This window comes from Helianthus annuus, chromosome 12 (assembly GCF_002127325.2).
Source record: "Helianthus annuus cultivar XRQ/B chromosome 12, HanXRQr2.0-SUNRISE, whole genome shotgun sequence".
Classification (NCBI taxonomy): domain Eukaryota; kingdom Viridiplantae; phylum Streptophyta; class Magnoliopsida; order Asterales; family Asteraceae; genus Helianthus; species Helianthus annuus.
This window is the reverse complement of record NC_035444.2, coordinates 21,095,074-21,120,343: the sequence shown is the minus strand read 5'-3', so window position 1 is coordinate 21,120,343 and position 25,270 is coordinate 21,095,074. Positions and strand designations below refer to the sequence as shown.

Sequence of the window (25,270 nt, the reverse complement as noted above, 5' to 3'; positions counted from 1 at the left end):
AATTTGGGAGTGTTTGGGATACTTTATATCAAAAGTTAATAAATGTTATTTACAATTGATTTGATACATCATGTACACACTCCAAGTATTTGAGATTCTTTATCATATTGAAGTAAGGAATGCCATAAAATATTCAGTTTATGGGTTAAACTTGTGAGCCAAAACTTGTATGCTACTTGTTTAAAAGCAAATTCTTTCTTGTGAGTCAAAAATAGAGCAAAGATTTTCTCGTTGAGTGGCTGGTATATCAATTTTTCCCTAATATAATTTATCGCCAAAAAAATTGTATAAATATAAGAGTAAATTTCAAAGTTCGTCCTTTATGTATGTCTAATATGTCAAAGTATGTCCTTTGTCTTTAATAACCTCGGAAAACATCCTTAATGTTTGAAAAACCAATCAAGTTATGTCCTTTACCCTAAACCTTGTTTGTTTTCCCAGTTAAGTCAGGTCACATGTGAAGCACATGAGGGTATATTGGTCATTTTACCCTAAATACTAAAAAAATTATAAAAAATTCAGATCTTCCTCTCTCTCTCTCTTTGAACGCAGACTCTGGCCAAATCACAGGAACCAAAACTGTTTTTTTGTTTTTTTTTTTTTTTGAACGGCTTGCTAAAACAAAGCCTGTCTCATCCTCTTATATATACACACACACAGAGAAAAGGGTTGTCGATTTGGGGGCAAATCGAAAGTCATCGGCGGCGTAGGGCGGCGACCACCCTTCAGAAACCTTCCCTTCGCTGCCTCATTTCTTGGTTGTATTGTTTGCCCCAAACCCTCGTTCTTAGACGAAAGGCGTGTTTTGTAACTGACTTTGTAGATCAATTTACTGTTTTGCCCCAAACTTCGTGGAAGCAGGTGTAGTGGAGGCAGTTATTGACAGACTACCGGATTTTGAAAAATGCAACGGCGGATTTTGCGGTGGTGGTGGTGGTGGTTTGGTGGTGGTAGGAGAGAGAGAGAGAGAGAGAGCAGAGAGAAAGATGAGTGTGTGTTCTGTATGTATGTGTGGGTGTATATATATATTGGTAGGTAGAATGACATTAATGCCCTCATGTGCTTCACATGTGACCTGACTTAACTGGGAAAACAAACAAGGTTTAGGGTAAAGGACATAACTTGATTGGTTTTTCAAACATTAAAGATGTTTTCTGAGGTTATTAAAGACAAAGGACATACTTTGATATATTAGACATACATAAAGGACGAACTTTGAAATTTACTCTAAATATAATAATGCGTTAGAAAGTATTTCAAATTTCGTTTTTGTTAAACAATCATTTAAAAATCAATATGTTTCCATTTTTCATGTCAAAGTTGTTGATATTAAAAGCTGCTGTTTTAATGTTTAATCTTTATCAAGATATACTGGTTTTAGTTACGGGTTTAAAAAATATCGCCGTTGCCGGGGATCGAACCCGGGTCACCCGCGTGACAGGCGGGAATACTTACCACTATACTACGACTTGACTGTTGATACAAGTTACAAAGTATTTAATTTAATCACTGAAATTAAGAAAAAATATAACTACTTAACTTATAATATACATTGTGTTGGAAGCTTCTGTTTTTTGTAGTAGAGAACAAGGAGTATTTAGTGATTAGGAAGGTTTAAATATGCTGCTATCAATTATTATCAGGTTGTAATAATTAATTTGAATTATTGGACCAAAATTAATTTATATTTTGAAGTATATAAGGTTGACTGATATTTTTCATATATAGAAATAAATTTTTTTTGGCATCATTATTACATTGGTTTTGTTAATATAAAGGTGGGTTCAATATCGAAGTGATATCTCCGTGTGAAGAGTACAAAGTATTTAGGAGTTAGGACATAACACATGTATTTTAGGACAAGGATATATGTGTCTGTTAGATAAACGGTCTCTTAAAAACACTTCATTATAAATTATAATCAGCTAAGACTTCATTTGGTGGCAGACGTAGAAAATTAAATTTAAAACACCATTGTTCGCAATAAACATTGCTCTAAATGATTTAAATGCACCATTGTAACTAGTTTAGACTCATTATTAGTACATATTTTAGCGACTCACACCCCAAGGGCGGACCTAGCATAGAACAAGGGGTAACCCCCGTTGCCTCTTGACGCTCCGGCGGTAGTGTAAAATTAGTGTAATTTTGGAAAAATTTGACGATTTTTCGATTTCGCTGTCCCTTTTTATAGAAACGTTGCCTCTTTAGGTTTTTTCTAGATCTGCCACTGTCACACCGCTTTTATTGGCTTAGGTGAACCTAATAATGGAAAAGATTGGTAGTTTCCTGTCAAATATGCTACAAAAAGGTTACAAGATGGCTACTGAATATATTAAAATCATATCTTTAGCATATAAAAATCAATAAATCAAGAAATATAAATAATACAATGTTGAATAATATGAGTATAACCCATGAAAGATGATATCTAGACCCTTAATTAGTTTGATCCTCTAAAGAACACATCTAGCGAATCAAGATCAAAAGAACTCCAAAGATAAGCTTCATCTCCTTCCTTGCTACTCGAAGACGAAAATGATTCCATACTAGTGAAACTATGCCCATTCTCGGATTTCTCTTCTACTACGTTACCTAAATCATTCTCTACGTTATGATTCGGACCAAGCGTTGATAACTTTTCATGCTTTGGGTTCTCCGTCATCTTCAAACATTCAGATATCCCGTTAAATGCATAAAGAGAAGCCGAAACATTCCTTTCGAACTTCATTCTCTTCATGGCTTCACTAAGCATGGATGGGTCCTCAATGTAGTTTTCTTTGGTTATCTCATCTGCAATCTCAAATAGAGAATAGTTGATGGATGAGTCAACAACATTGTCAACACATAATAAATCGGTCAAACCCAAGTCAATCTCTTTGTTTTCCTCCACTTTAGGCTCATCTCCAACTAAATAATTCTCACCTAAAACATCATTTCTTGAACAATATTCAGAACTTGCACTAAAACTATCACTAGTGGCATCTGGGATGTCAAAGATTTGGTTAAAGTCAGAATCTTGAACATGGGTTGACTCTTGAAGTCTATGATTTTGTAAAGAATGTGAAGAAGCACCAATATTTTCAAGACTGCCACCATTCTTTGCTTTAAGTCTTTGAAGCAGAAGATTAGTGATTTTGGAAGAAAGAGCAGGAGACTTGTTAGACGGATTACACGGCCAAAAATTGGTTCTTGTGTTTGATCCGCGAAGCAAACACGCCGCTTCATCATAAGCTCTAGCAGCCTCCTCAGCGGTATCAAACGTCCCTAACCATACTCTTATTTGTTGTATCGTGTCTTTAATCTCGGCCACCCATCTTCCTGAGGGCCGTTTGCATGACAAAGTTGTTGATATTAACCCCATAGTTTTCGTCTTTTACGTATTTATCACAAACATTTTCTAACAGCACTTTTCCACTTTCAACTTTGGTCCCTATACTTTACCTCTTTTACAAATTTATCGTTTTACGATTCGTTTCAAATTTTGTGAGTTAACACGCTGCAACGCGCGCATATGGTTCAACGTTCTTACGTCTATTTTTTATGGTTTAACAGCTCCGTCGAAACTCCCGAGTCCTAAGCCGAATTAGTTATTCTTTTCTATGTTTTACTTTTTCGATCTATATTTTGCAAGGTAACACGCTCTAACGTGTATGCGTGATTGATGATTCATCATTTTTATGGGTAAATCAAGAGTTATTATTTACTTAATTAAATCGAAGCCTAGAAAGCAAAGAGGTGGCATCAATCTAAACAGGACAATGAATAGTCGAAATTGGAAAGGTTATTCACTTTCACAACCTCATTGCAAGTTGCTGCCACATTTATGCAGCCAACCAAGGTTGGTCTAGCGAACCAGTTGCAACTCAAGTCTTCCCAGAGCTCGCCTTTGCTAGGCCTTCGGTGTCGAGTCGAATGAAGCCAGGGCCACTCCCTTCAGGCTGATCTCAAGGACCTTGCACACAAATGCATCGATGCAGCCAAGATCGCCGCCTTTGCTCTTGCAACATTTGCCCTCGTTTCAGTATATTTCTCAGGTTCTTGATCTTATTATTCAAAAACTTATATTGTTATTTATATTTCTTGATGTTAAAACAAGGAGCCAGTGCTAAAGGAGGTCCAAAAAGGCCAACGTATTTTGAAATCCAAAAGTAAGATATACATGGAAGTCAAAAGAACATATACAACCAACCAGTGCCCAACCATTGAAGGCGGAGTCGAGGGCTTTGCGGTCAAACCTGGTCGATACAAATGCCAAAAAGTTGTATTCAAAACTGACATCCAAAAACCCAAATTGATGACCCCTTGAACCTGCCCTGTTGACGAAATTAAGGGCCCGTTGAAAGTATCTCAAGATGGCACCATCAAGTTCGAAGAAAAAACGCTGCAGTGACCGTTCAGCTTCCGGGCGGTGAGCATGTGCCGTTTCTTTTTACGCTCAAAGAACTTGTAGCATCGGGTAAACCCGAGAGCTTTGATGGGGAGCTTCTAGTGCCATGTTATATAGTAGTATATATAAACTTAACTTACCTAGTCTCCAAGTTCTGATTAATAACATGTTGAAAAGAACTTCCATTATACTCACATGTAACAGATGAACTTTTTCTCTGCGTGATAACCATCATCACGAAATTAATTCACCAAGAACACTCTAATCTGAAATAACTTAAGAAACCATCATTCAGAAAGAAAGAAAAAGAACACGACAACATTAATCACAAGTTCATAACTACTTTCACTATCAACTAACTGGCGCAAAAATGCAAGAAAGTGTAGTAAAACTTTACTCGGAACAAATTTCACCCACTGAAGGATGCAAGTGTAGCATTAATCACAACTTCTTAACTACCTTCACAATGGTTTTGACCAAGTCATATATATACACGTACTAAGGCAGTTAACTACTACTACTACTACTACGCGTTTACAAAAGACAGTTTCCGAAAACGAAATCACTTTCCTCCTCCTCCTCCTCCTCCTCCTCCTCCTCAAACGAAAATGAAACGATGTTATATAAATCAATCCGCTTTAACCCGCCCCATGGTATACGGATTTGCTTGTTGCAAAACAAGCCGTATTTCCTGGCGGTCTTCTCAAGGTCCCAAGCGTGATACTTGGCCTTTGCGTTGGCAAAAAAGTGAAGTTGTGCGTTTTCTTTGGCGTCGAGTAGGTGTTTGCCATGGTCAAGGAGGTTCTCAACCTCATCAACTTTAGGCTCTTTTGGCATGAAAAAAACGACCCGTTGAAATTGGAGGCCTTTGAGGTTCTCATTTTCGCTTATATTCCGAGGCTTAACATCGTAAAAGCACCGTCCGTTGCCTTGTTTTATAATCCTTTCCCAGTGCTCAGCACCAGGGATGAACCCTGAAATCAAAACATTCAACACATTTAGACAGATTATCATTCAACATTCAACACATTCTATACAGATTAAACAACATAAGATTGCAGGAACATCAAGTATTATACATCAAATATTATCTAAACGAATAAGCTGAATACATAATACAGGAATAAAGAATATAGGATTACAGGAACAGCATGTATTATACAGTAAACATACAGATTACAGGATTATACAGCAAGTATTATTAACAGCAGCAAAATCGGAATCATTAGCAGCAGCAATAATCGGAATCATTAACATCAGAATCAGATTAGAACAAGAACGGCAAGAATAATCGGAATCATTAACATCAGAATTAGATTAAAACAAGAACAGCAGCAATAATCGGAATCATTAACATCAGAATCAGATTAAAACAAGACCAGCAGCAATAATCGGAATCATTAACATCAGAATCAGATTAAAACATGATCGATTAAACGTAGCATTGAGAATGAATTAACAATCATCAAAAGCAGCCATAACAGAATCAATTAAGAGCAGCAAGTATCATTAAAATCAGCCATAAATCAATTAACAATCATCATCCATTATTAAGAATGATCGAGTAAACAAAGCATTAAAGAAAACTTACATGTATTGAAGATTGAAGAAGAATCACGATTTCAAGATTGCAAATCGGATTTTGTGTTTTTGGATATAGATACTGATTAACCCTATGAAGATATTTAAAGAAACAAAGCAAAAAAAAAAAAAAAAAAAAGTCGCGCTAGTTTTATTGTTTGGCACCTAAAAAACCCCTAATCTATCCCGCCTAAAACATACGCGTACACCTCGACAAAATAGTTCTGCCTCGAAACGAAACGTGCGCCTCACACCACTGAGGCGTACGTATAATATGTGTCCCTGAGGCGCCGCCTCATATACGATTTTGCTCCGTTCCGCCTCGAGGCGCGCCTCTGTACGGACGCCTTGGCCGTTTTTTTAAACCATGGTGCGATGCGTACGATTAAAATCACGCATGTTATATTATTCAAACTCCAATTACGCATGAACAAAACCACATAATCACGCATGAAGAGATCAGAAAAATCACGCATCGGGTAAACCCTAATCACACATGTAAAATTTTGTTCATGAGTGATTAGAGTTTGACTTTTATAACATGCGCGATTTACTATCCTTCGCATCGCACGTTGAGAAATCATTGAGAATTTGTCCACGATATTATTATCCTATAGAAAAAAGACCCCTTTTGATCAAGGGCGGACCCACGTACTAAGCATAGGTGTCACATAAAATACGCGTTCTCATGTGCTATGTGCGCATCAGACAGTCAAGTGATACCGGTTCATCAAACATTATCGAAGAGTGACACCAGTAAAAAAACTCCTCTGATAATTGCTTTTTTTAGCTCCCAAGAAAATAGCAAACAGTTCGAATAACAGTCAAAAATAGGCCTTAATTTGCAAATCATAAAGGAACTGAATCATCAAACATTTAATTAAAAGAAAAACCCTAATAATTAATTTTTTTATGCTCCAACAGCATACTAAACAGTTCAATAGCATTCAAATAACAGCCTTCAATCGGCAAATCATAAAATATCAAGATCATTTTTGAGCAGGGGCGGACCCCATAGTTGTTAATGGCGATTGGCGAATAGCGATAAGGTACCTACCTATATGCAGCATGGTGTATAGTGAGAAATGGCGGGCGAATAGCGATACACTAGAATAATTTGTATATGTATATTTAACAAAATACCCCGGTATATATATATGCTATTTTACATGTATATTTAACAAAAACCTAAAATCCAGTTATTTTATAGATATATTTAATTGCTATTTATATTAAAAAAAAACAAAAAAATAAATAAATAAAGTGTCGCTATTCTCGCTATCCATCGCTACAACCCTAATAGCGACACTAGACCTATACGCTACATAGCGCGCTATATCGATCGCTACGAACTACGATCGCTATTGACAACTATGGCGGACCCACATACTAAACAACTAATTATGCATTACATAGTATTCGACACTCGTTTTTTATGTGTTATTTACATATCCGACTGTCAAGTAAAATCAATACGCCAAACATTTACTAAAAAATTCTGCTTTTTGTGGTTCAGCAACATACTAAACAGTTACCACAATAGTCAAATAACAGCCTTCAATTTGCAAATCATAAAGAACAAATATAACTTTTGATCAGAGGTGGACCCACATACTAAACAACACAGTATCTAATACTCGTTTTTATGTTATGGCAACAGTCAAGTGAAACTGTTTCACCAAACACATATTAAAAAAAGTAGCAGTTTTTGTGCTCCAACAGCATACCAAACACTAAACAGTTTCAATAACTTTCATATAACATCATTCAATTTCCATATCTTGACCAACAAAAAAGTCAACGAACTTATAACATCCAACACCACATTCACAAAATAGATCCAAATATCAAGATCACCAACCATAAAAAGATATCTCTGTTAGTGTTTCAAAGATTACTTTACCAACAACAAAGTAAGTACACTTTTAACATACTTTACAAAATAATTCAAATAAAATTAATGTTTTCTAAACAACAACAAATTTTAAAAAATAAACAATTTTTATCAAGTTTGAATTAACTTCATACGGCTCACACAGAACCCTTCTTCGATCACTAAGATCTTCTTGTTCGGCTCACTCAGAACCATATTCAGTTCACTAAGAACCTCTCTTTTTCAACACCAATCTCTACGTCTCTTATATTTATAACATCAAAAAAAAAAAAAAAAAAAGACTTTTCTCATCAGTTTTCATTAGATTCAATAGTTAAAACATAAAAAAGATTCAACACATTTAGACAGACTAACATTCAACACATTCTGTACAGATTAAACAACATAAGATTGCAGGAACATCAAGTATTATACAACAAGTACTATACCCAAAAAAATATACATAAACCCTGAAAACACCGTTGATATAAACAGAAACATAAACTATCTTCCTTTTCCACATAAACCCTAAAAACACCGTTGATAGATATAAACAGAAAATTCATTTTACATAAACCCTAACCGCATAAACCCTAAAAAGAACATAAACCAGAAAACATACCCTTCGGATGAGGGCTGGTGGCCCAGAACTTGCTCAACCCACCAATCTCTTCTCCAATCCTTGCCGCATATTCGTACGACCTTTGCCCACCCGCAAGCAATGTGTTATAATCCGGGTGGTAGATACGCTTGTGTTTCAGCTTTTTCAGGTCCCTAAAGATGTACAGGAGCATTTTTTTCTAAACTCATAGGTAATTAAATAATAAAATAATTATTATTATCTATATATACTAAAACCCCAACGGAATTAACAATGTTTTTTTAATATGTTATAATAATATAATAAAATATTAGATACACTTTTTTTTATATTTTATTATTCTAATATTATAATAATTGTTATTTTCTTTACTTTTTAAGTTTGATAACTTTGGTGTCAACCGGAGACTCCTTATTCTTATTTCTATTTAATTATTAATTCTTATTGACGAAATTTCATTCTACAGAATAAACCTAAACTAAAAATGAACTAAATTCTAAATAAAGCCAAATTGACTGAAGTATTATTCTATTAAAGAATAATGAGATTTTATAAACTCTCTTCCTTTTGTCAAAACTTAGAGATCAAACAAACAGAATGACGATTTATTGCTTATTCTTAGATCAAATACAAAATGACGGATTAAAGCATAAATCGAATCTAATTTACATACTAAGCCAAAATCGTGATGCAATTATTATCAGATTAACAAAAGGGACAGATACCACGTACCTACCGGAAACAATCGCAGTGTCGATTCGAATCTAAAGCTTAGGAAAACGTCATTGAACATAGACGAAGATTGTGTTGATGTAGAAATCAAACGCCATGGTTTCTTTTGGCTTTCAGCAGTTATGAACCCATGAATCTGAATATTTGGACTTTGGCTGCTGTAAGTAAAAACCCTAGATGACATCAACCGCGTCGCCAGCCACCATAGTAAAACTACACTTTCAATTCTTGATCTCCGTCACAACAAACAAATGAGGCACCGATGATCTAAAACTCTCACAAGAACTAACAGACGCAAGATTTAACACAAGATCAATAATCGACTGAAAACAAAAAAACTATGATAACACAAGATCAATAATCGACTGAAAACAAAAAAACTATGAGAAACCCTAGGTGAAATAACAGAGAGAATCGAGAGGAAGAATCTGGAACTGAGTACGATTGTTAAAAGCCCTTTCTTAACACAAACACCACTTATAATGCTGGGATATGACCAGCCTTCCAGTCTTCCGTCCACGAAGCCCACAAGCCCGCGAACTTAACAGCAACAGGCCCAGTAACAATGCTCCTTTAATTATTAGCCCACCTTTAGTAAACAAAAACGGATATGTAATAAAGTGTAAAGCTGATATAAATAATGAAATTGTAAAAAATGTAAAATATCCCGTTTCTCAGAACTCGGAAGGTAACAGATTCCGACGAACACCTTACGAAACGGGAGCGATCGTCACCAGATCCGATCCAAATTCATGCTCAAATTCTCCATCTGACTGTATAACACTTTATGAACACGAGATGAGCACGAGATGCCATAGAAAATTGTTTTACGAGAAGAAATAAAACACTTAGATGGGTTTTCTTTTTGGGGTTTGCGACCAGAGGCATGGTTTTCTTTTCCAGTGGGCTGATTTATATTGGTAAAGGATCAAATAAAAATAAAATTAACGTACGAAACGTACGCATTGGGGGAAACGCAAAAAAGTGGCGGTGTCATTTTGGTAATTATCAGCAACTTCAAAATTACTTGGGAAAAAGCAAAAAGTGTCTTGTAGAGTAATTTTGAGCATATGTAGAGTAATTTTAGGAAATGTAGGGTAATTATCAAATTACTCTAGTAGAGTAATTTTGAATTCTGTAGAGTAATTTTGGAAAATGTCTTGTAGAGTAATTTTGTTAGCATTTAGTTATGGGGTTTAGGTTTATGGTTTAGTTTTTAGCTTTTAGTTGGGGGGGGGGGGGGTTAGGTTTTTGGGGGGTGGGGGGCTTAGTGTAATTTTGATAATTACCCTACAATTTTGATAACTACCCTACACGACCAAAATTACTCTACATGAACTTTTACAAAATTACTCTAAAGAAGCTCAAAATTACTCTATTAGAGTAATTTTGAAGTTGCTGATAATTACCAAAATGTCACCGCCACTTTTTTTGACTTTCTTTCAATTCGTACGTTTATTTTACTTTTACGTGAACTTAACTTGATTTATATTTTATTATATATTATTTTGAAACAAGAAATTATATGATACTTTCCATATGTAAAAGGTTGAAAGTATACTTTGTGTCATAGTTTTTGAAAACCTTAGGCTGTATCCCATTGTTTCTTATTAATCAATAACTAGAACTACGACCCGTCCCAATGCGGCAGAGATTCTTTAGTTATAACTAAGTCAATTTAGGACGCGCACATTATGTTAAACCGATCAAACGGGAAAAAAATAGACGATATAAAAACGTTCACCCACACAAGCACGTTGCGTCGTGTTAACTCGCAAAATTTAGAACGAAACGCAAAAACGTTAAACCAAAGACGAACATTGCGATGTGTTAAGTCATAAAGCGAAAAAATTGCGGAAAATGAAAACTATAAAGGATCAAAGCTGAAACTAAAAAAGTTGTGAGGATAGATTGCAAAAGATAAAAACTTGGGGGTTCAATTTGGTTGGCCTGTGTAGATAAGACACTTGTTCTACTATTAGAATCCTCTGCTGCTGCTGCACCATCTATCTTTCCCGCGTCTGAACGAACGAACGAACATGTATCCCTTCCTCCTTTTTTCTTCAATTTCACCGGAGCTCATCTCCGTTCCGATTCTTGTTGCAAGCTCGCACATTTGTATCCGTATTAGGGTTTTCTATAATACACGTGTTTACAGATATTTGCACACCAAATCAACTGAAACTGTAATCAGTTTGTAAATATATTTTGGCATTCATTGATGTTTATTGGGCATTGTCATTACTACTTTGTATTGGTTTGAATAGCCTGCGGCTGTTGACTTTATCCTTTTGATTGTAGATAACGTTTTTTCTGTTATTGTGTTGCCAATCCAGGCTCTTATTGTGACAACCCGAATAATTAAAGGTTAGCACTACTTAAAATTTCACAACCTTTGGTGTGTATCTTTACGTTTAACTGCTCATCTCGTGCACCACGATATAATTGCGTGTGTTTGACTGGTTAATTATATAAGAAACTTATGTAGTCATGAAACTTCATTCCCATAGGCCCTCACAACCGATCACCAACCCAAGCACCCATCCCTACGGCTACAACTCATGAACCCACCTTTTCAACATTTAATTAGTAGTAATAAGTAAACCTTTCCCCCCATTGGACCTTCAATTGGTCCAATAAATGATCACAATCATATTTGTCAACTTGGATGTAAACAAACATGCCACAACAAAACATAACCAAGGTGGGCGGCACCCTAGGCCCACATGTATTTGGAAATTGGGGCCGGCCTTTGTAAAAAGGACATATGCATGCACACCAATTACAAACCCTAAACAAATATCACCATCTCCATATTTACGTACACCAATTATAAGATTTTAGAATTCTTTTGCAAACCCTAGCCCCATCTTCTCCCCACATAATAATCTGGTCACCTGAATTCGGTTTCTGGCAAACACACCTCAACACCCCATCTATCCCTCACTCCAAAACCCTCGCTGCTCTTTCCACAATCTCGCTCATATCTCTCTCTCTTGAACGAATGCTAGGAAACAGCACCATCAACACCGACGTAGCTCCGACAGCGGTCCGATGAGTGGCGTTGCAGTGTGCTGTTGGGTTTTCGCTACTTCACGGGTTTAGAAGATGGTGGTAGCAGGTAGAGGTTTGGTCGAGACGGCGGTGGGAGCCGACGGCAGCGGTGAACCGTCGGAACTCCGGTACAGATTCACGACGACAACATGAATAGCCCATTGGTTAGTGTTTGATATCCTTGCGGTTCTTGAAAGTGTATAATTGTTAAACTGTTAGTATGTTAGTGTAATATGACTTTACTATTAGTTGTTTTTAGTTTTTGTAAGATAGATAATGAGAATTATGTGATATGCATACCATGAGATCCGAGCATATGTTACTGTCATTTGAATTCTTGGTGATCGGTTCTCATGGTAATGTACAACCGGTTAAGCATAGGGTACAACATGGTCATGCGCATATACAATGTTTAAACCCACTGTTTGTTTAAGTGACGAACTTGTTGTCTTCGTATTAATTTCCATCGATGATTTTTGTTATTTGATAAAGAAGGGTTTGCATGATGTAAATGATAACTGCTATGTAACTCTATCAACAAGGTGTGCTTTAGATTGTGTATGATAATGAGAGACATTAATACTATCTGTTAATAGTGTTAGTAATGACTGAGAATACTAGGGAAGGTGAAGCTGTTTTATGAACCAAGATATATATATCAAATAACCAGAGGGTATTATAATATCATATACACACAATGCAAGGTGATAATTATGTGATTGGAATAAGATCCCATGATTTTGACAGTTTCATTATAACTTGAAGTATTGACTGGTCAACCGCATAAATTTGGATAGCACATGTGTGATCTGATCGCACAATTCTAAGTTGTTAGATGGGCTGGGCTGCATAAGTAGTAGTGGACCGAAAACATGAAATTGGGCCACACACACACTATCATGCAATTCTATTGACAACTTGTGAGTGGGCCGCAATAGTCAAGGGGGATTTATAAAGTGATTGTTGCACATGGTCGGGTAGCAAAGCAGTAACTATTATGTGATCTGTCAATATGAATACATGAGGTGAATTGGGTTATGAATTGATTGCATGCTAAAAGACTACTCGATGATGTTAGGTTCGTATGTTAATTGCTTCGACTTGAACTATAGGTGTGCGTTACATGTACGATGAGTATGCCTTATGTGAACATGAATATGTGAATTAATTGTATGTGTAAGATGTGATCTATATGTTTACGAAACTGATTACTCTTGGTAACCACGATAGGGTTTGGTAGACCAACTGGGAACGGGTAATGTATCTAGTCTTACCGAGCAAACCAAGGTGAGTTCATTGCATTTTCTCAAGCATGCGTCCCGGTGGTTTGGGACATCTGGTAAACATTTGGAAGGGAAACATTGGGTAAACAACTTAATCGGCTTTGGGTTATTGCCTGGAGGGCAATGGGGGTATTTAGTTGATAGCGCTATTAGGTGGGAAACCTCACACCGGGCCGTAAGGACGGGCGTGAACTAATTATCTGGGTATGGCTATGGTTGTTAGAGGCACACTCCTCGGATACATATGGGCACTCTCCCTAGGGTATCTAACGATGGCAGCATAGCAAACAAGGGGTAACCACTCCCCGGATACACATGGGCACACTCCCTAGGGTATCTAACATGAGAAACATCAAAACATCGAAGTATTAAGCATCTTAACAACAAGCAACACATTATTTTGTAAACTGTTTTACTCACGTAACTGGTAACGCAACTTGGTAAACAAACACAAACCTTGAACTCACCAGCGTAGTCTGACACACTTGTTTACATGCTTGTAGGTGATTATTGAAGGAACTTGGGAGCTTGCTGTCTGATGCTGCTGAAGTGGTTATGGTCATGATAAACAGTTACTTTGAATTGGTTTCGATACATTATACATTTAAACTTTTAGGCTTCCGCTCAATACATTGGTTTTGATTTAACTTTTCAGACGTTACGTTAAATTCAATTGGGTATTTTATAATATTATAACTTGTGTTTGATATGATTGGCGGCTCTTTGTTGAATCGTTACACCTCCATCAGGGACACACCCTAGGTGGTAATTTGGGGGTGTGACAGTTTGGTATCAGAGCCACTGGTTATAGAGAACTCGGTTTTAAAAATGTTTTCATAAAACCAGACTATAACCGAATTGATCCAAACGATGACCATGACACTCGGCTTCAGACTGCAAGGTTCGTTCCTCCTTAGCTTATGCATTATATGCCTAGTAAACGTAATTATATTTATAGCATGCACGATACGACATGGTAGGCATCATGACACATTGGTAGTGTAACATAACACTTGCATCTAGTAAATTCTAATCCTGTTGGTAGTGCATACTTGGTGATTGATTGGGGTGGAAGAAACTTCAAACATAAGTTAAGAAACATCGAGAGGAGCATGCAAACCGCCTTATTATCATGGGTGCACACATAATAATAACGCGTGGTGCATGCAAATCCCAATGAGGCTTAACGAGTGTGAGAGGGGTTCTTCCCTATTTGTGTATGAACATGGTAGTTAATCGTTCTCAACGTGATAAACCTGAACACTTTCCTCGTTTTCGACCCCTAAATTAGTTCATTTCCATGTATAGAAACATGAGTGGATGAGGAAACGGACGTAGCAACTATTGATTGAAACCTTGTGTGCTTATTCTTTCTGTCATTTTTCTCTTTCTGCGTTAATGCCCTCTTTTGGAACGTTGTGAGTGTGCATTCTTTCGTATAACTTGCGTTGCGTCATCAACTCGACAGGCATGTCTGCACCGTCCGCATCTTCAGATCGTTTATCTAGTTATTTTTCTTTCAGTTGTTCTCGTATAAACAATCATGGTGATTAAAACTTTTGCGGATATTCGATGTAGTGACTTATATGGTTGAATTTGAATGGGGTTAGTTGTCAGCCTAGTCGCAACCCTTTCTTGCGTGTTAACGGGTCGCCGTGTGTCGTTTGTCGGGTTAATGTTCCATCATAGTTAACCATTATTGATTGACGCATGATATGTGTATTTAATTGTGTTATACATGGTGTATACGTGATTTGTGTTCTGTTATCATGTGAGTATGACGCTCGATGAATGAGAACCATGATGTTTTAGGGCATAGAACTCAGTAATTATAAAATGTTATTGTGTGACTGGTTTTGGTTAGTAATTCTTGATTCTTGCCTGCAATATTCATCGTTGTATGGTATTGTTCATATGTGATATTGAAGGTGTGATCTTCATATATGATTGATTAATCGTGTGATAATATGTGAATCCTTGTGCATTGATTGAATAGGGTTAGTAATCGTGGTTAATAATCTAATTTCTTAATCTTGCTTTATATGCATATCATGTTCCGATAACCCTTTCATGATTTTGTTGAGTATGTGCTTTGAAACCACCCACAACCATGAGGAATTTATAAGATGATCATATGTGATATGACGACTGATCTAATGTAAATGATGATCTTAAGTTTGGTTCATGAATTATAAGACAGTTGTTTTGATACTGGATGTTATGATCGTATTCTTGGTATAATAAACAAGAGATCCCTTAGGTTTGCTAAATACTATCACAGCTTGATATAATAATCATGGGTTGGCATCGCTAGATGGAACTTCCGAACGAACACGAGATTAGGAGAACTATACCCACGCATCCCTGTAGACGAACCTTGTCACTTTCACTTGTCACCACTGTTAGAAGTGAAGCAGTCACAGTTACACGCTTATGTTGTTTGCAACACTAACCCTTACCCACTCAACCCCTGTTTTGAACAAAGGATACACTCGCGCGACCGCAATGTAACGAACCTCCCTGTTGTGCCATGCCGCCATGCATCACTACCGGGAATTACTTCTTGACAACAAATTGCTGACCAAATCCTTCGGATGTTTGATGGACTCCTGTTTCGCTCGATCCTTTGTACGAACCTCATTAATTCCCTGCTTCTTTGATTGGCAACTGATATAACAACACGCTAACCACCACACCATGATTTCCACTGATCACGAGATTAGCCTCGGGCGTTGTAAAGTACCTGTTGATCGAGTTCGTCGGAACTTACTTTAAACCATTGTTTTAGATCAATTTTCGGGACGAAAATTCTTTCAAGTTGGGGATGATGTCACAATTGAGCAAAACCCGCAACAATCCTGATTTCTCACTTCGTTCCTCTCGCATTTGACGCTTGCCAATTTCGGGACGAAATTTCTTTCAAGTTGGGGATGATGTGACAACCCGAATAATTAAAGGTTAGCACTACTTAAAATTTCACAACCTTTGGTGTGTATCTTTACGTTTAACTGCTCATCTCGTGCACCACGATATAATTGCGTGTGTTTGACTGGTTAATTATATAAGAAACTTATGTAGTCATGAAACTTCATTCCCATAGGCCCTCACAACCGATCACCAACCCAAGCACCCATCCCTACGGCTACAACTCATGAACCCACCTTTTCAACATTTAATTAGTAGTAATAAGTAAACCTTTCCCCCCATTGGACCTTCAATTGGTCCAATAAATGATCACAATCATATTTGTCAACTTGGATGTAAACAAACATGCCACAACAAAACATAACCAAGGTGGGCGGCACCCTAGGCCCACATGTATTTGGAAATTGGGGCCGGCCTTTGTAAAAAGGACATATGCATGCACACCAATTACAAACCCTAAACAAATATCACCATCTCCATATTTACGTACACCAATTATAAGATTTTAGAATTCTTTTGCAAACCCTAGCCCCATCTTCTCCCCACATAATAATCTGGTCACCTGAATTCGGTTTCTGGCAAACACACCTCAACACCCCATCTATCCCTCACTCCAAAACCCTCGCTGCTCTTTCCACAATCTCGCTCATATCTCTCTCTCTTGAACGAATGCTAGGAAACAGCACCATCAACACCGACGTAGCTCCGACAGCGGTCCGATGAGTGGCGTTGCAGTGTGCTGTTGGGTTTTCGCTACTTCACGGGTTTAGAAGATGGTGGTAGCAGGTAGAGGTTTGGTCGAGACGGCGGTGGGAGCCGACGGCAGCGGTGAACCGTCGGAACTCCGGTACAGATTCACGACGACAACATGAATAGCCCATTGGTTAGTGTTTGATATCCTTGCGGTTCTTGAAAGTGTATAATTGTTAAACTGTTAGTATGTTAGTGTAATATGACTTTACTATTAGTTGTTTTTAGTTTTTGTAAGATAGATAATGAGAATTATGTGATATGCATACCATGAGATCCGAGCATATGTTACTGTCATTTGAATTCTTGGTGATCGGTTCTCATGGTAATGTACAACCGGTTAAGCATAGGGTACAACATGGTCATGCGCATATACAATGTTTAAACCCACTGTTTGTTTAAGTGACGAACTTGTTGTCTTCGTATTAATTTCCATCGATGATTTTTGTTATTTGATAAAGAAGGGTTTGCATGATGTAAATGATAACTGCTATGTAACTCTATCAACAAGGTGTGCTTTAGATTGTGTATGATAATGAGAGACATTAATACTATCTGTTAATAGTGTTAGTAATGACTGAGAATACTAGGGAAGGTGAAGCTGTTTTATGAACCAAGATATATATATCAAATAACCAGAGGGTATTATAATATCATATACACACAATGCAAGGTGATAATTATGTGATTGGAATAAGATCCCATGATTTTGACAGTTTCATTATAACTTGAAGTATTGACTGGTCAACCGCATAAATTTGGATAGCACATGTGTGATCTGATCGCACAATTCTAAGTTGTTAGATGGGCTGGGCTGCATAAGTAGTAGTGGACCGAAAACATGAAATTGGGCCACACACACACTATCATGCAATTCTATTGACAACTTGTGAGTGGGCCGCAATAGTCAAGGGGGATTTATAAAGTGATTGTTGCACATGGTCGGGTAGCAAAGCAGTAACTATTATGTGATCTGTCAATATGAATACATGAGGTGAATTGGGTTATGAATTGATTGCATGCTAAAAGACTACTCGATGATGTTAGGTTCGTATGTTAATTGCTTCGACTTGAACTATAGGTGTGCGTTACATGTACGATGAGTATGCCTTATGTGAACATGAATATGTGAATTAATTGTATGTGTAAGATGTGATCTATATGTTTACGAAACTGATTACTCTTGGTAACCACGATAGGGTTTGGTAGACCAACTGGGAACGGGTAATGTATCTAGTCTTACCGAGCAAACCAAGGTGAGTTCATTGCATTTTCTCAAGCATGCGTCCCGGTGGTTTGGGACATCTGGTAAACATTTGGAAGGGAAACATTGGGTAAACAACTTAATCGGCTTTGGGTTATTGCCTGGAGGGCAATGGGGGTATTTAGTTGATAGCGCTATTAGGTGGGAAACCTCACACCGGGCCGTAAGGACGGGCGTGAACTAATTATCTGGGTATGGCTATGGTTGTTAGAGGCACACTCCTCGGATACATATGGGCACTCTCCCTAGGGTATCTAACGATGGCAGCATAGCAAACAAGGGGTAACCACTCCCCGGATACACATGGGCACACTCCCTAGGGTATCTAACATGAGAAACATCAAAACATCGAAGTATTAAGCATCTTAACAACAAGCAACACATTATTTTGTAAACTGTTTTACTCACGTAACTGGTAACGCAACTTGGTAAACAAACACAAACCTTGAACTCACCAGCGTAGTCTGACACACTTGTTTACATGCTTGTAGGTGATTATTGAAGGAACTTGGGAGCTTGCTGTCTGATGCTGCTGAAGTGGTTATGGTCATGATAAACAGTTACTTTGAATTGGTTTCGATACATTATACATTTAAACTTTTAGGCTTCCGCTCAATACATTGGTTTTGATTTAACTTTTCAGACGTTACGTTAAATTCAATTGGGTATTTTATAATATTATAACTTGTGTTTGATATGATTGGCGGCTCTTTGTTGAATCGTTACACCTCCATCAGGGACACACCCTAGGTGGTAATTTGGGGGTGTGACACTTATTAACTGCAGGAACAATAAAAAGCTATTAGGTCGTGTTAGGGCCTTCGATCGACACTGCAACATGGTGCTGGAAAACATTAGGGAAATGTGGACTGAGGTTGCTTCTTCTCTCGAAATAACTTATCTAGCACTTTTTTTTAATTCCATTTTCTTAATTAAGAAAAAGTTTTGTCTGTCATCAGGTGCCCAAGACAGGAAAAGGCAAGAAGAAAGCTCTTCCTGTTAACAAAGACAGATTTATTAGCAAAATGTTTCTTCCCCGTTATCATTGTGCTTAGAAACCCCAAGTGACAGGTATGTTTTCTTGTTGCTTCAAGTTGGTAACAATAAATAGCTAAATAGGTGATGGGTCAAATTACTTTAACCCTTGGAAAGAAGTCAAAGTGTATATAATATTTATATTATATAAAACTTCCAAAGTGGTTAAATTATTAGTAAAGTAATATAGTTTGTGGCATCATTTTTGACACACTTATTAATTTTAAAGCATGTTAAACTTTGGACAAAATTTGTTTAGGGTCACCACCTCAATGTGATCTGGCTCTGCCTGTTTCAACATGTACCCAATAGTAGGTACTTTAACCCAACAGTAAGTACGTTCTTTGAACCGGACTGTTTTGACCCATTACCAAACTTATTTGTCCTGTCAATTTGGTAAAGTACATATTTCACTTTTTATGCTTGTTTTGTACAAACAATTTAGTAAAAGCTACTGCTTAATTATTAAAAGCAGGAGCAAATTTGAAGTTGTTCCCTACTTACAAATTTGAAGTTGTTCCCTACTGCTTAACATTGACTTTCTGGCTTTTTTTGTTAACTAGTGGTATCAAACCGGCGCGTTGCGCCGGGATTCAACACGCTTCGTGGCGGGATCAAACGCGGGAAGTCGATTGGTATCGATTCTTTTTGTTATGACACATACACTCGTTATAACAATCGATAAAGAAAAAATGAATAAATAGAATTGTGACAAACTAACACAAAACAAATTATATTCTCTTGAAACTATAACTAATATTCCAAAATCAACTTATGAGATACAATTCAAAGTTCAAACACAATAAATAGTACCTGTACCTGTTCCAAATCATCAGTAACCACATTGAATTCAGTCGTAAACAAAGAGAAATTGGTTGGTATTGGTTCGCATCATTAGGATATTAATACGGTACCGGCACCAAGATAGTTATCTCTAACTCATGTTCCTCATTCTCAAGCTGCAATTTTGCCTCAAGATAAACTCCCTCAAATGAATTTGCATTGCTCTTGCCATTTGTCATCACAGAAGCTGCACTTAAACAAAAAAACATGATTGAATTAATTGAGTAAAAAAACCAAGAATTTGATTGCCTTACTTGAAGCTAACGAAACTGCAATGACCATCTGATGATTAAAGGATACGCCAATTGTAACCTATAACCATATTCGACCCGCATTTTAGAATAAAAAATCAATTTACTACTTTCACCTCCATAAAAATGGCAAAAAGATTGAATTAAATATGAGAGTTTTATAGAGATATCTTGATTTGATATATTGTCCAACAAGTTTCTTAGTCTAGCAGATTTTTTTAGAAATTAAATATAAGAGTTTTATAGAAATTTCATGTTTTTAGGCCAATGTTGATGCATGGAAGGTATGTATAGATGGCCTAAGTTAAAGGCTGGAAATATCTTAAAAGACCCACGTGTACATCTTCAACATCTGCCACATTGAACACCAATTATATATGGTTAACACTAAGAACAGAGCAAAGAGTCGGTTATGCGAACTCTAGCAGATAAGAAGGGTTATCTGAGCTTCGCCGGGAACTCTACATGTAACCGAAAGAAAGCAGACATCAGAAGGTCGGAACTTACCAACTCCATGAAAATCACAACTGGATCAATATGCATGTCCCCTTAGCTGAAATGTAATCCCTAGCCGAAACCATAATCGCCATGCTGAAAGCCAATGACGTGCAACCCTCTAATAAAAGCAAGAATCTGTAAAAAAAATAACCAATCATAGTTACATAAGTGGTCAAACCTGACTGCCGCGGCGTCGCAACATCCCTTAGAAATCAGAACATAGTCACCTAATTCGCGGTACGCTCCGGTTCGGGTTCGTAATTCACTAGTTGGGACAAATTCGGGTCGGAGGGGGGTAAGTTCATTTCGGTACGATCCTGTACGATTCGGTACGGTGTACCATTCCGACCGGTTTGGTAAACACAAATTAAAACAAAAATGACTAATTTCATAAATCCAAATGACTAAAATCCTATATTCACATTAGCAAATAGAAAAACACAAATATAAAGTTTTAAAATCCGAATCTAGACGTCGAATTCCCGCCATATCCTAGCCCAATTCGGTCGATGATTCTTTCCATAAATAACAAACTTTCCTACAATAGTGCCCCTATCTCTATTTTAGACGTCAATTATGATTTGATCAGAATGTACCAGTCGTGTATTATAGTGTAGCGGATCGCCTTGATAAACGATCCAAATCACAGAACCCACCATCATCGAATCGATTGCAAAATCGAATTGGAACAACATACCTTTATAATGAAGTCGAGTACCAGAAGCGATTTGGTACAAAACGAATTTCGTTTTGGTACAACACGAACCAATACGGAATTCACGGGACTCTGAGCGATTTATGTGACTATGAATCAGAACGTGCCACCACCGACGTGCAGGTTGTAACACTGACCGAACCATCGTCAGCAGCCTCTCTCTCTCTCTCTCTCTCTCTATACATCCTTCTTTGGAACGTTTTTCACCAACGCCAAAAGAAGCAAGTTCAGTTCAGCCTGAAGTTCTGCTCAACATTGGGCATATGAGTACCAACCGGCTGGAAAATTGAGGTGACAAAAAAGATTCAACAATGTTAACCTAACGGAACTATTAATTATATGCAGATACATTGTAATTCAATGGAAGCTTGGTTCATGTTCCAGTGTTATAAGTACCTCCTTCATCCCCAAATCTAATCTAAACCTGATAAATTGTTTGAAATACATAAAAACTGAAGGTGAAAGCTATCTTATTTGCAACCGTAATGAAATTAAAGCTTAAAAGCAACCCCAATGTATCATTTATACAACATTTTCACTTAACTCGCAAAAATAAATAAAACCCCTATGAATGTAAGTAGCCAAATTACGTAATCTACGATGCAATACGTAAACAAAAGAGGAAGAATTGTTATACCAGAACTCGACCTCTGTTCATAACCAGGCGGTGGTTCAACTCCGAGGTGACGGCGGATGAGAACTCATAGCACCAGGGGAGCGGCTGAATGCGACCGTGCATAGTGAAATTGTTGTACCATTCGCTACCGAATGCGATTATGACCATCGCCGGGGGAGCAGCTGTATCTTGTTATTCGGAAACGTGACAACTATACACAGATCAGCCACCATCCATCGTCGTCTGAACCAGAGACCTTCATCACTAACCGACGACCGGAATGTCAGGACAAAGGCAGCGGCGGGCGGCGGATCTGTGTTCATCAGCATTCCATCATCCTCTGAAAACAGAGACGATCGCCACTTGCTGACGGCCGTAACGAAAGGACATAGACGGCGGCGGGGCGGTGGATTTCATCGGCGTTCCTCTCTTTATGTTTTGGCAACTGAAGAAGATAAACAGGGTGTGATGGTGTTTTATTGCCCTGAACTACAGTTCATTAAAGCTACTCGTTGGAGTACTAAGACGGTCGGCCGGAGAAAATGGCCGTCAACCGTCACTCTCTCTCATCTCTTTCATCGCTCTCTCTCTCTCTCTAGATCTCTGTTGCATATTTGAACAACCACCACTGCCCTCAAATGACGCGTGCCCTCTGCTTTGATACTCACCTTCCACCTCTTCAAAATCCCTAATTTACCAAAATGCCCTTATTAACTGTTCATTCAGTTTTCTTTTTATTATCAACTACTACAAAATCAAGTTTGGCCACCGACAGGGAATAGTTATGTCCCTTCATTGGGCAATATGGGCGGCTGGCCACAGACAGAGCAATACTTATGGCCTTTCATTGGGCAAAATGGGCGGCAAACTAATAGTGCCAGCCCAACAAATTTACGATTTTATCCCACTTTAAAATTACGATTTTACCATTAATTCAAAATTATGTTTTTGCTACCGCTTAAAAATAAATTTACGTTTTTAATCCTAGCTAAATATTTCAATTTTGCCCCTGGTTCAAAATTATGATTTTGCCCCGTTTTAATTTACAGTTTTGCCATTAGTTTTTTGAGGTCAAAGTTATGTTTTTACCCCCACTTAATTATCAACTACTACAAAGTCAAGTTGATGACGTAAGATTTTAATAGTTCATGCATTTTATTGGGCAAGATGGGCGGCAGTTCAATAGTGCCAGGCAGCCTGGCACTCCCTTATTGGCCCAACAAATTTACGATTTTATCCCTCTTTAAAATTACGATTTTACCATTAGTTAAAAATTATGTTTTCACCCCATGTAAAAATAAATTTACGCTTATGCTCCCAGCTAAATATTTCAATTTTGCCCCCGGTAAAAAATTACGGTTTTGACCCGTTTCAGTTTACAATTTTGCCATTAGTTTTTTTCCCTTAAATTTACGATTTTGCCATCAGTTCAAAGTTATGTTTTTGCCCACGCTTAAAAATAATTTTGCGCTTTTACTCCCGGCTAAAAATTCTAATTGCTAGCAGTTTAAAATTATGATTTCGCCTCCGGTTCAAAATATATTTATGATTTTGCCCTATGTACAGCGATACAGAGATAGGCCCAAAATTACGGTCATATCATCGTTTTTTTCCCCATAGCAAAATTATAGTAGTCTTTTTGTAATTGATTGAGAATTATTCGGCCATCGCCCCGCCCAATCGCCCCGCAACGCGGGCGGGGCATCTACTAGTTAGATATAGATGCTAAAGGACTGGGCGAAACCTGTTTTCAATTATACAAGTTCTGTGTGGGCCTTGGCTGTGAGTTCTACAAGCACTACTGTGCTTGTATGGGTTGGGGAGGGAGTACACAATGAGCTTTTAGAAGTTTGGTCATACCTGTGGATTGGACTATAAGATGGCATTGGGTTCAAGTGTTAGATGTCCAGCATGATGGAGGTGTAAGTATGGGCTCCAGAATGTGATGCATCATTGCATTGGGCTAGAGATGGATCACTTTGTATAAGGCATGGGCCGATTGATTCTTAAAACTCTAATATGCATCGTGGACTATGAGCTTGCTATTGGCCTTTACTCTTTCTAGGACGTTTGTTTTCAAAAGTTGTAAAAAGAATTAGGTGACTGAATATAATTGTAAATATATTACTACTTTAAATACCTTAGGTTGATGTTGGGTTTGGAGTTGCAGGGCAAAGGTGCATGGCTTTTAGGACCCCTTGTTTTTTTGTTAGTGATCCAAAATGATGGTATTTTGCTTTTTAACTTGGGAGTTTGTGGTCTGGTTTGAAACCTCCTAAATCGGTTAAAGGTATGGTGTCATAGTTTTTTTTTTTAAAGTTTTTGGCGTAAACCCGTCACATAACATGCGCTAAAAACATAAGTACTTGCGGCAACGCGCGGGCATTCCTACTAGTAATTACTAAAACATGATTAATACGAAAAAAGGTAATAACATATGGGTAAAAATATAAAACCATGCAAGCATAATATAATTAATTTGAGATCTTAGGTACGTGTTTATTTAATTTCAGACAAAGCATCTAAGTCTTTACAAGTAACTAGTAAAGTAACCCGCGCTTCGTTGCGGATTTTGCTATTTAGATATGATAAAAGACTATAGACCGTTTGTATGTTTCAATTGGTCTTTTATTACAACAATAAGGTGGAATAAGCTATTGTACTGTTAGTGGATGGTGACTATCTTTTGCTGCACATTGCTATCATGTAACGTTAATAATGTGGGTGGCTTTATTATTCACATACCTCCTTTTCTGTTATTCAAATCTGGTCATGTTCAACCAAAATTGTAGGTACAAATTTAAAGCTAAATTATTAATAATTTTTTTAATGATATCCATCTATAGTAAAAAATAATAT

The 25,270-nt window shown here is 37.4% G+C and overlaps 2 protein-coding genes and 1 pseudogene across 2 annotated transcripts in view; 2 read left to right on the top strand and 1 right to left on the bottom strand.

Annotated features, from left to right (window-relative positions):
• Positions 1-24,498, top strand: part of LOC110892545 (small nuclear ribonucleoprotein Sm D2-like) — a 38,122-nt gene extending 13,624 nt beyond the window's left edge. Inside the window, exons 5-6 of the mRNA XM_022139701.1 lie at positions 19,748-19,819; positions 24,308-24,498. The gene's annotated coding sequence lies outside the window, so the exon portion shown is untranslated. The remainder of the gene's footprint in view (positions 1-19,747; positions 19,820-24,307) is intronic.
• On the bottom strand, positions 2,444-3,364 carry LOC110892547 (ethylene-responsive transcription factor ERN1). The gene has a single exon (XM_022139703.1). It carries the CDS (start codon positions 3,362-3,364, stop codon positions 2,444-2,446), a length of 921 nt encoding a protein of 306 aa, XP_021995395.1.
• Positions 3,603-4,548, top strand: LOC110894300 (annotated as a pseudogene).
• Positions 24,499-25,270: the final 772 nt, after the last annotated feature.

Excerpts from the sequence above, each read along its gene's own strand:
- LOC110892547 (XM_022139703.1), bottom strand. The coding sequence starts at position 3,364 with ATGGGGTTAATATCAACAACTTTGTCATGCAAACGGCCCTCAGGAAGA.